The following is a 12,106-nucleotide window of genomic DNA, read 5'->3' on the forward strand; positions in this document are numbered from 1 at the left end:
TAGCCATGCAAAGTATCTTCCGGCTTGGAAGGCTGTTCCGAAAGACAGATTATTCCAACTACAGGATCATGACGATATCACTTCAAGTCCTCATGGTTATGTTGTTCTGTGTGGAATTAGCCAGTCAACTTATGTGCATCGTTATGGACATCCTCACAACGTCAGAGATCCTGAGTCTACATGTGGTCGCTGTCCAACGACCACGTGTGAACTCTGGACTCTTGACGTTGTGAGGACGCGTTATGGACCGAATTTTTAAGTCCGAAACCATGGGATTGATGCACAGTGATTCCAATTTCCGATTTTCAATATTTTGCCAAAAAATAAATTGCTAGAAGCATGAGTGATAATTTTAAGAAATGTTGGGGTTACCTTTTAAGATGGTACATGTATTAAATTCTGAAGAACATAACGACATACCGGTATTCAAGTCACAAGAAGACAAAAATGAATATTTTACAAATTTTATTGTATAAAAACTCATATAAATAGTAAAGCGCTCAAAAACATTTACACCACATTCATTCACATAATTAACAAATGTTTATTTATTTGCCCTGGTTTCCTAAGAAACCAAAAGATGATTGTCCTGAGTTAGATCCGCCTCCAAAATTATTTGAAAACGCTGACCCGCCTGTGTTAAAGCTATTCCCACCCCCTAGACTGGACCCCTGAGTATTGAATCCTGTCTGTGACCCCTGAGTGTTGGAGGAAGCTCCCTGACTGTTGAAGCTATTTCCACCCCCTGGACTTGCCCCCTGTGTGTTGAGTCCTGTCTGTGTTCCCTGTGAGTTCACACCAGTCTGCGTTCCCTGGAGACTTGAACCTGAGCTAGAGCCTGAAAATATATAGGCATTGGTTAACAAACACATTTCAAACCAATAAATTTTTGCAGAAGTGCCCTTACCCCCCCCCCCCCCCCCGAAATTCAGACACAATTGAAGGATACAAAATTATGTTGTGTCGTTTTCATAATTTTTAAACCGATTAATTCTTAAAGATACCTACTTGAGCTAGGTGACCAGGCTCCCCCCGACATGACCATTAGATCGTCCTCTGAGTAGGGAGTTCTCCAGTTTGCTGGGCTGGCGCGCCCAATGGTACAGCAGGCAATAGGGGTGCGTGCGTTACCGTTCTGTAGACTGGCAGAGTTAGTTCCAGTTCCTTCATCATCCCGCTCCAACTTAACCTAGCAAATGAAATTTGAGGTGTTTTAAAATTGTTGTTTGTTGAAAAAAAAATGCTGCTAAATGTAAAAGTACGTTTGAATATTGGTTACCCGTAATATCTTTCGATGCACGGGATTTTTCGAATTAATTTTCCCGTCGTCTCGCGTTTACAGTCTGAATTATGTGATTAAAAAATAAAATCCTTACCACTAATGATCGGCCGAGAATACTGCCCTGGCCCTGAAGGGAAATGACCTCATCTCTAAACTGTGTGGAAGCAACCCCCTGGGCTGACTGCAGCATGTTTCCTAAGTCTCCAACATGACGCAAGCTAGAAATATTAAAAAGGACCGAATTCTTAATGAAGAAACGTTTAAAAGAATACCATATTATTACTCAAAATCAAATAAAAATATAATCATTTATAACATACTAGTACGTTTATACATGCATATTAGTATGATCAGCTATAACGGGGGGGGGGGATTAAACGTTACGACATACTTACAATGGGTAACTGTTTCGGCCACCGTGGCGGGTCTGGGTGGGGTTGAAGTGGGGTCCCACACGGGAACATCTTTCGCCTATATCTCCGAATTCGTGGATGTGGATTCCTCTCTGGGTATCCACGGGTGAGGTGGGAAGTCCCACCAGCTGAATTCTTATGTCCACACCCGAGTCACCAAACAACTAAAAGAAAATTCTTCTAAAATCAACAAACAGCTAAAAAAAAAAAAAAAACTAAAATACATTTAACTGTTTTTTTTTTTTTGTTGTTGTTGTTTTTTTTCTAATGTATACATAAAATTAAAGGAAATCATGTACTGAGAAGCAACCATTACCTAAATGTATGTATTTTACTCATTGTTAAAACACAACATTGACTTACAAATTGTCTGAAGTCGGCCCGTCCCCTGATACTGTTCTCGGTCGAGTTGAAGTAACATGTAGCATAACGATAGTTGTTAGGGTTCTGCGAAAGACTCATAAACAACTGCCCGCTGGCTGTGAATTGATCTGTACAAAAAAAAATGTTCCGTTACATAACGTATACCTTTCATGATATCAATGATCTTCCGCAAATGTACATGTATATCTTAGATCGAAGACCAATTTTATTTTATTTTTTTCCTATACGTACTTTGGGTGTTTCCATTATTTGCCCCCGGTAGGTTTGCTCCAATCACATTCCCAGGAATAAAAGGGTTTCCAAATCTATTCCCAACGGTTCCAAATCCACCGATAGCATTTGGCTGAAATCCTCCAAGTCCGGGTCTGTTTACCTGTGGACCGTTTTGTTGTCCTTGGGGAGGAAATCCACCTTGGTTCTGAGGCGGAAAACCTCCTTGATTCTGTGGCGGAAATCCTCCTTGATTTTGCGGTGGGAATCCTCCTTGGTTCTGAGGTGGAAAACCCTGATTTTGGTTCGGAAATCCGCCGGGTTGTTGACCACCTTGAGGGAAGCCTCCTCCCTGATTTCCTGCTTGCTGACCCTGTGGAGGAAACCCACCTGGTTGCTGCTGCCCACCTTGTGGAGGAAAATTACCCCCTGGTTGTTGACCCTGTGTTGGAAAGCCACCAGGCTGTTGGCCAGTGTTTGGAAATCCACCTTGAGTAGGAGGTTGAAACCCCCCTCCCTGATTTCGTGGTCCAAAATTTTGGGGAAAACCACCTGGCTGTTGATTTTGCCCGACTCCAATCTGCGGTGTTCCTTGTTGATTAAAATTATTAAACTGGGCAAAGCCTATTCCTAAACATAAAGTTAACACGGTCAGTGATGTTAGTTTCCGCATATTTTCTTATAGCTTTTAAACTTGTATGGTGTGTAGTCTTCGAAAGCTAGTTTACTTATGACCAAAAATATGTATACTTCAGTTATATCCTATCCATCAAGTGACGTAGAAATAACTGACACATGCAAGTTAGTGAATGACTTCCGTTTTTAGCTGACCCTCGGGGTAAATGAGTAACGACTGGGTTATATTACGGGTACCGACGACTGAGAGACGCAATGTATTTTTCACCATAGCGCGTCAGAGCAATGCATTACGAGGTGGGACACACACGCCTAACACCCTCATGTGTGACGTCTCATGTTTTGGTACATCACCAAATGTAATATTGCATATTGGAATTTAGAACAAAATACTAGGATGAAACACCCCCACATTTAACTAAAAAACCCCACCCTTTTTTTCTTAGTTCCTTTTTTTAATCATTTGAGAGAGCTGGAGTAGGGGGTGACAACTGCCAATACATGAATGAAATTTCGCACAGCATTATTGTAATTTTCTCCAAGACTTGTCCTTTTTGATCTCTTCGATGTTGTTCTTTCATTTTTTACTAAAAAAATATAAAATGCAGCTAATTTCTGCGGAAACTATCGAAACATCTCTTGTGAATTTGTTTTCATGTTTGTGGTGCAGCTACTGTTCTATTGTAGATCGAGAATTTTCTGGGTTTATATAAACGATGTAAGTTGTATAACTTTTGTATTACAATCACTCTGAACATTTAACATTTCATGCATAGAGATACATAGAATTCCTTTTTTCTCTTTATAATAAAAATTCTCAAATCTTTCTCAATCAAGATATATCAAGGGCAGATCTAGAATTTCCAGATGGAGGTGGGCGACTCCCCCCCCCCCCCCCCAAAAAAAAATCCAAGAGTTGGATTTTTTTTTGGGGGGGGGGGGGGTACTACAGAATCTCACAAAGTTGATATAATAGCAGTTTTTACCAAGACTTTCTCAATTTTACAGATCACACGATGGGTGTGACCGCCCTTTCCTTTTGACCTGTCCCGGAAAATATCTATTTTTTAGTTTAAATCATAAAATATTGACTAAATAAATAAATATTTAGTATATTTTAATAAAATCTTAATACCCATTTCAATAAACTTATGTGACATGCCAAATGTTGCATACATTCATTACTAAACAAATATAATTCAGTTGTAGAAAGACACATGGTTTATGGTGTAAAGAAGAAAAAATTTTCACAGAAAACAAAAATGAAAAAAATACATGTACATGGATAATATTAGCACTTAAAAATAAAAGTAGTTTAGGTTCAGAGAAAAAAAAATAAATGAAAACATATTTTATACGATAACAAAATATCTTAATACTTTAAGGAGATTCTGGCACCAAACAGATCCATTTGACACACATATACATATATTAAAATCATTTTTTTATGAAAAGTCAAATACATATACATTTAATAAATTCATCTACACTTTGGTTGAAAAAAAAATTCTTCTAGTAAAATACTTGGCTTACAGGTAAAGTTTGAATAGAAATATAATCATCGCATGAATTTCCATGATTAAAAAGCAAGAAAAAAAAATTGTTTGCTGTTCAAGAAGAAGAGACACAAATGCAAAAGAAAGCACACTGGTTGAAAGTATGTACAAAATTCTAATCATAAAATGCACTACTTTTCTGCATAAGCAATAGCTTCTCTTCTCTCATGTTTCCAGCATTAGCAAGTCAAATTCGGTGCTTCATTATACCTCCTTTTGTGTTACAATATACATGTATAAATTGTAAACAGTTTACACTTCAAGTTTTCCTTTGATAAATTTGATAAAATAATCTGAATAAATTCTCACATATATTAATTGATATATTTTACATACATGTATATATTATAACTGCAAAGGCCTTACACAGTGCTCTCAAACCACTTTAAAATTCCTACAGCAAAAGGAGTCAAAATTATCATATCAAAATGCCTTGTCCTTTAACAGAGATTATCTCCAACACGTTTTTCTCTTAAATTCACATACAATGGTGAACAAGTGTATGCATAGATATCTAAAAAACATGATTTGAAGCAGTGAGTAAAGATTAAAGATATGTGTAACTGCCAGTGTGTCAGAATTTGTACAATACTGTACATCTACTTATATCTTACCCAATTCAATCTTCCTTTTAAAGGCTTTTCAAGAACTATCTGGTAAAATCAAAAAGCATTTTTATCAATCATATATGTATTAAATCAAACTTGGAAGATCAATTAGGATTTCATCAATCATACTTGAAAAAAATCTATATAGCTCTATCAATAATACTATGCATCATACTTTTAAATATGTAAAAAAAGAATAATTTGGGGCTTAATCAGAATTGTTTATCATTATCTATATAGCTAATACATGTACCATATTCCTGATTGTCCAAAATTTAAATTACCACAAAAGACAGCATCAGATTTGCAAAAACATGAATTCTGCTAAAAGGGTATATGTACATGTACAGTATTGATCTTCACAGCATCTTCTTCAGAGAACAAACTGTGAATTATCATTCATATTTTTTTTCTACATAACAATTGGAATTCTTTTTTTTTATTAAAGTCAGGCAGCTGCTTTCTTTTTTTCCTTGCGCTTTGCCAGTTCGTCAACAAATGGGGATTCATAATACATTTCCATTGGTGGACATGTGCACACTAAGTTCTGATCGCCATAAATGTCATCAATTCGGCTCACAGTGGGCCAGAACTTTGTAGTGGCTGTCACAAAGGGCTGAAACAAAGGGGAAACATCAAATAAAAACAGGATATAGATTAAAAACTTTTTTTTACCAATTTTATCAAAAGTGTAGACATTTCAACTTCAGTACATTTGCTGAAAGAAAACTGTCAATCAATTCATTTCTTGCATCCATATTTTCATGATATATTTGTGATCGATACACATAAAATTACCCATTGTTAGTACAATAAGCAATATATTTCTTCATGTTTCTATTTATGACAACTGAACTTTTGCTTTAGAGTGTCCTATGATTCACAATGAGAAATTACCACATGCAATAGAGGATATCTCCTTGATCAGGTGCAAGGCACACAATATTTACTGTGTAAAATAACCTGTCTATCCTTTTTTTTTCTCTTTAAAAATTTGAAATTAAACTTTAATTTGAAACTAAACTTTCACCTGTAAGATGGTAGAACTGTCAAATCCTAGGAAGGAAAACTATTTTTGACAAAATGATACATGCAACATAAAACATCAGTAAAAAAACTAAAACAGAGAGGTAACTTACAGCTGGGAAGACGGCCACTTCTCTGGAATAGGGACGATCCCAGTGAGAGGACATGACTTCAGCTTGAGTATGAGGGGCCATCTGAAAGAATAAATAACAGAGTATCAGTATAAAATATATTTGATATGGGCAAATTGAAAGAATTGTGGTTCCTGCTTTTGGTGTCTTCATGGTTGGGATGCAATTAGTTGCAGCATAATATAACTTTCTTGTTTAAGTGTCCTTCAAACTTCTAGGTCAAGGTCACGAAGTCAAAAATGATATACCTTTCTGAAAGGTGTTGTCATAGTAATGTACATGTAAAATATGAAAGCTCTAATCTTCTCTCATTCAGAAGTTATTACCAATGTGAAAAAAAAATTGAAAAAGACAAGGTTAAACTTTAAAGTCAAGGTTACAAGGTAAAAAAAAAACAAAGTACATATGGAGAGGACTTGAAACAGTTAAAGCGCATGTCAAATATAAATGCCATTTCTTCTTTTATAAAAAAGTTATCAGCAATGTTAAAATTTTGGAAAATTAGGTCAAACTTCAAGGTCAAGGTCATGGGGTTCAAAAAAATCACAGTATTTGGAAACATCTCAGCACAGGTAATACACATTCAAATATGAATGCCTTATCTTCTCTCATGCAAAAGTTATCACCAATGTTAATTTTAAAATTATGTCAAACTTCAAGGTCAGGGTCAAGGGAACAAAAATCCAAGCATGTTTGGAAACAACGATCACAGGGTAAAAAATTATAGTTAATTTAAAAGGTCTTGTCACAGGTAATGTCCATATGAAATATGAAAGTCTATCTCTTCTTGTTAAGAAGTTATGTCCAAGGTAACAGTAATGTGAAAATTTTTGAAAATAGGTCAAACATCAAGATCAATGTCACAGGGTCAATAACCATAGTATATTTGCAAAGGTCTTGTAACAGGTAATGTACATGTGAAATATGAAAGCCCTATCTTTTCCCATTCAAAAGTTATGACCAGGGTTAAAGTTTTTGTGACAGACAGACAGACTGACAAGACAGATGAAAGAGTGAGATTTAATATCCCCTCACTCTCAAGAAAACGGGGGGACAAAGGTAGAGAAAGTACAGAGTATTTCACAGCAAAAATTACAAAGTTACTTTATGATACCATATCACACAAGGCCAAATAGTGTAAGGAGTTTTTATATTTACAACTGGGATCAAATTTATTTTGAAATCAAATTCATTTTGAAATTCTGGACAATTTTTTTTTATTACACCATTCAAATGTCCCTTATGCAATACCTTAATTGGGTTCATCTTAGAATCATATCGTCCTTCTTCAATATCTTTTATTTCCTGTCTAATAGCTGTAAAACACAAAAACACCATTTTGATATACAGTAGCATTAAACATTGGTTTCTGAAAAAAAATTAAAATGTACATATAGTCACAGCTCTGATTCATATATCAAATTTTGATTCTATAGAATGACGAGTAAAACTTGAATTACCAATTAAAGCATCACAGAATCTGTCTAACTCATCTTTATCCTCAGACTCTGTGGGTTCCACCATTAAGGTTCCGACAACAGGCCATGAGGTGGTGGGGGAGTGGAAACCTGTCCAAAAAAAAAAAATTTGAAAATCAAAAGCATATTCTTAATCTCCCAACAAAGAAATGTCTCTGTTACATGTCTACAAAATAATTAATCCTCAAAACCAATAAATGAACATTTTTTGAAAAAGTGTGCATGAAGAAATTTGAATAACATTTTATTTTATGCAAAATTCAATGTAGATATAAATATATATGCAACTCTTGATTATTTTTTAACTGGTATTGAAAATTAACTAATTTGTAATAAGGCAAGTGCTCTGATAAGTTACAGCCAGAGAAAAAAATAATGTGTTCTCAGGGTTCTGTCTAGTTGCTTTAACTTACCGTAATCCTAAAGCCTGTGTATTCTCAGAGTGGCTAGTTAGGTACTATAACTTACTGTAATCCTGAAGCGTTTTGTATTCTCAGATGCTAGATAGATACCATAACTTACCATATCCTGAACCTTTAGTATTCTTAGAGTGCAGAATAGTTAATATAAACTAGAACTGTCCAAAAGGGACAAATACCCCCCGCAGGGTTTTCACAGAAAGTGCCAAGTCGCTAATACTAGTATTTGATGGATCTCATGTGTTCACTATTTATTTAAACATTTAGACTAAAAATTTACCGGTAATTGCTCATTATATTTTTTAATGAATGAAACTAAGGCAGAGCCTAATAAAACATCAATACTTTTTTTTGTATTAATCAATAACATTTTTTTTATTACATTGAAAAAATAAATAACAATTTTTCAAGTATTTCTCTGTTGGAAAGTATGGATGCCTTATTTATTCATTTTTTTCTACAGTAAATATAGGTCATTACCGTCAAGATCATGAAACACCCTCAGGTCATAAGCAATCTTATGTGTGAGGTGGAAACTCCCAACATCCCAACATTATTCTCCATAAGAAAGATACAGACCGGACATGAATTATGAACTTTTTCTGTCAGTGACCTTGAATGTACCCAAATGACCTTGGTCAACGTATGACACACCCTCAGGTCATAAGCAATCTTTGTGTAAAATAGGAACTCACCAAGTTTATCCATAAGAAAGATATGGATCGGGCACGAATTATGAACTTTTTCTTTCAGTGACCTTGAACTTGCCCAAATGACCTTGGGTCAAGGTCATGACACACCCTCAGGTCATGAACATTCTTTTTGTGAAGCAGTAGATTCTAATGTTCCTCCGTAAGAAAGATATGGACTGGACACATTTGCACAGACAGACAGACGGACAAGGTGATTCCTATATACCCCCCAAACTTCGTTTGCAGGGGGGTAAAATTAACCATAATCCTGAAGCCTTCTGTATAATCAGAGTGCTGGCTAATACTATATCTTACTGCAATCCTGAAGCCTTTTCTATTTTCAGAGTGCTGGATAGTAACAATTACTTACTGTAATCCTGAAGCCTTTTGTATGTTCAGTGTTGGATAGCGACAATAACTTACTGTAATCTTGAAGCCTTTTATATTTTCAGAGTGCTGGATAGTAACAATTACTTACAGTAATCTTGAAGCCTTTTATATTTTCGGAGTGCTGGATAGTTACTATAACTTACCGTAATCCTGAAGCCTTTTAGCAATATCCATCACCTCAATACCAGCAGTTTTCTTAAATTCCCTGCAGTCAATAATGAACTCGTGGGCAACACAACCTGTGAAATAGTCTTGGTGATCAAATTCCAAATAAATATACATGTACCTACAAGATTCCAGTCACTAGAATAGTTTTCAGCCATAAAAAAATGAAAAGATATATTTATTAAAGAAAGAATCCTAGCTATAAATTCTCTACACAAATATTTTTTGTATATTGTAAAGAAAAAATTATTTTCACTGCTTACTTCAACAAAAAATATTTTTCTTTGAAATCTTCAACACATACAGACCTTCATCATTCTTATATAAAGTCTTGTAATATCCATCCAATCTTTTGCTCATATAGTTAGCATTCAGAATAGCAACTTCTGAGGCATGCCTTAAGCCCTTGGCTCCCATCATTTTAATGTAACCCCAAGAGATGGGCAAAATGGCACTGGATCCAAAAGGAGCCGCAGACACAACACCAAATGATTTGGCTTCAGGTCCAGTGGTGCCATAGGGAGGGATGACTGGATGGGTGGGGAGGTATGGTGCCAAATGTTTCTTCCTGTGCAGCAAAAATAACAAAGGCTATATGCATTTTCCAGAATTTTACATCGAAGTCTGAAGATGTTTTTTACATTATAAATTTTATGTTATTACAAAATCATCACATAATTTGGTCCACTGCTATTGCACAAAGTATGCATGTACATGTATTTGCAATGCAAAGAAATGTTTTGTATACCTGATGAAAATAACAATACACATTACTCCATCACACAAAAGAAGAGAAATTCATGTTACACTTTATAAATTTTTGGGGGTCCTTACACTCCAATAGGCCCCATTCCTGGGCCTCCTCCTCCATGGGGAATGCAGAATGTTTTATGGAGATTCAAATGGGAGACATCTGACCCATAGTCAGCTGGGCGACAAACTCCTACCTGTTCAATAATGTGAATTATTCAATACAAATGGTATAATGCCAGAATTCTTTTTTTTATGAACTGTTTTTTCAAGTTCAACTTAGCAGCTCTCAGTTGATGGTTTGAATAAGTATAAAAGAAAATCTCCTTTTATACATGTGACAATATTATACATATGTATTATAATGTCATGTAGAATTTTTACCTGAGCATTCATATTGGCACCATCAAGGTATACCTGACCTCCATGACTGTGAATAAGATCACATATCTCCCTGCAAGGAATATAACACATTAATTACTTTGGCCAAAAATGTAAAAAAATCTCTAGCCATAAACTGATTAAGATTCATGACATAATCTGTTTCTCCAAAGTTACTGATTTTACCTGACTTCTTTATCAAAGACACCATTTGTTGATGGATAAGTTATCATCAGACAGGCTAGAGTATCCTTGTATTTCTCACACTGAGACAAATAAAAAGAATCTAGCTCAAACTTCCGACATAAAAGAATTGCAATCTAAAACATAACACTTGAGAGTACTGCATGTGTACTTAAAAAAAAAGCAGGCTTCATATTTTAGCAGCTTTAACATGAACATTGATGCGCTGATTCATGAATACCGCCAAGAAATCATACATAAATCCAATATATGGTGCGGAAGTGTATTGCGCTAATTCATCAATACACCATCAACTTAATATCCAGTGATTGCACTAAATTTTGAATAGACCAATTTATGTACACGTACAGTATATTTCATTTCATTTTTGTTTTTCACTTATTGTGACAACTGAAAACACAAAAAAACATCGGCTTGGAGTGCAAGTGTTTGGGTTTTTATTTCTCAGGACCCCCCTCCATAAATCTATTAATATTTACTAAAGAAATTCATTGCTATAACTTACCATTGCACGCAAATGCCTCATATCAATTGCACCATTTTTGTCTACATTGATTGGCTGAATTTTCATGCCTGCCATCTGTGCACTGGCTGGATTAGTTCCATGGGCAGACGTTGGAATCAAGCAGACCTATAACATACTGGATTTTAAAATGGAACTGTGATATGAAAACTTAAAAGTATAAACAATTTATTTTTTGATACCCCCAACTCTCCCTTTCACCCTCTCTCCCTGAAATTTTAGCTATTCTGGCTTCATAACTTACAGTTCTTTTATCTTCACCATTTGCATGGAGGTAGGCCATGATAGCTCTAAGACCAGCATACTCTCCCTGAGCTCCACTACAAAGGTTGAAATTTTGTCAAAATTAAATTCTATTCTTCAGTAAACAAGAAAAACAATAATCCTAAATACTTGATAAACCACGAAGTAATCCTAATAAAGCTCCATCATTTTTCAGCATACTAAATAATGCAGTCCAGTATTTCTTTGCAATTCTTCAATGGATATCTGTATGCTGTACCTATTTGGCTGGAAGGAGATTTTGTCGTAACCCGTAATCTCACACAAATCCTTCTCTAGCTCCTCAAACATCTGTTTGTAACCTAGGGTTTGCTCCAGGGGAACAAATGGGTGAATGTTGGCAAACTCCTTCCAGGAGCAGGGCTGAAAATTTTAAATTAAATCTTAAATGTTTTCAATAATACTCATTAAGTTTCAATGAAGATCTGATATGACAGATAACTCTTAATGGGATAAGAAGACTATTCCTTTATAAATTTGCAACGTTAAAAGGACATATCTGTCAATTTTCTGCAAGGTATGCTGAAATTGTGTGCATTTTAATTATAAATAAGATTTCTTTTAAAAAAATCATTA

At 35.2% G+C, this 12,106-nt stretch overlaps 2 protein-coding genes across 2 annotated transcripts in view; both read right to left on the reverse strand.

The window, feature by feature from the left end:
- Positions 1-448: 448 nt before the first annotated feature.
- On the reverse strand, positions 449-2,979 carry LOC133190932 (uncharacterized). The gene is made up of 6 exons (XM_061326614.1): positions 2,311-2,979; positions 2,059-2,186; positions 1,678-1,859; positions 1,377-1,500; positions 1,009-1,189; positions 449-838 (listed from the first exon to the last, which is right to left on the reverse strand). Exons 1-6 carry the CDS (start codon positions 2,960-2,962, stop codon positions 549-551), a joined length of 1,557 nt encoding a protein of 518 aa, XP_061182598.1. The 5' UTR covers positions 2,963-2,979; the 3' UTR covers positions 449-548.
- Positions 2,980-4,025: 1,046 nt separating this feature from the next.
- Positions 4,026-12,106, reverse strand: part of LOC133190427 (glycine dehydrogenase (decarboxylating), mitochondrial-like) — a 24,335-nt gene continuing 16,254 nt past the window's right edge. The window contains exons 14-25 of the mRNA XM_061326056.1: positions 11,751-11,893; positions 11,493-11,568; positions 11,231-11,356; positions 10,708-10,787; positions 10,525-10,594; positions 10,225-10,337; positions 9,699-9,958; positions 9,369-9,464; positions 7,707-7,814; positions 7,498-7,562; positions 6,229-6,309; positions 4,026-5,705 (exon numbers count right to left, since the gene is read on the reverse strand). Coding sequence (XP_061182040.1) covers positions 5,538-5,705; positions 6,229-6,309; positions 7,498-7,562; positions 7,707-7,814; positions 9,369-9,464; positions 9,699-9,958; positions 10,225-10,337; positions 10,525-10,594; positions 10,708-10,787; positions 11,231-11,356; positions 11,493-11,568; positions 11,751-11,893 — 1,386 coding nt within the window. The 3' untranslated portion in view covers positions 4,026-5,537. The remainder of the gene's footprint in view (positions 5,706-6,228; positions 6,310-7,497; positions 7,563-7,706; positions 7,815-9,368; positions 9,465-9,698; positions 9,959-10,224; positions 10,338-10,524; positions 10,595-10,707; positions 10,788-11,230; positions 11,357-11,492; positions 11,569-11,750; positions 11,894-12,106) is intronic.

This window comes from Saccostrea echinata, unplaced genomic scaffold (assembly GCF_033153115.1).
Source record: "Saccostrea echinata isolate AGI-Se365-2 ecotype Australia unplaced genomic scaffold, CSIRO_AGI_Sech_v1 ptg000022l, whole genome shotgun sequence".
NCBI classification, from domain to species: Eukaryota; Metazoa; Mollusca; class Bivalvia; order Ostreida; family Ostreidae; genus Saccostrea; species Saccostrea echinata.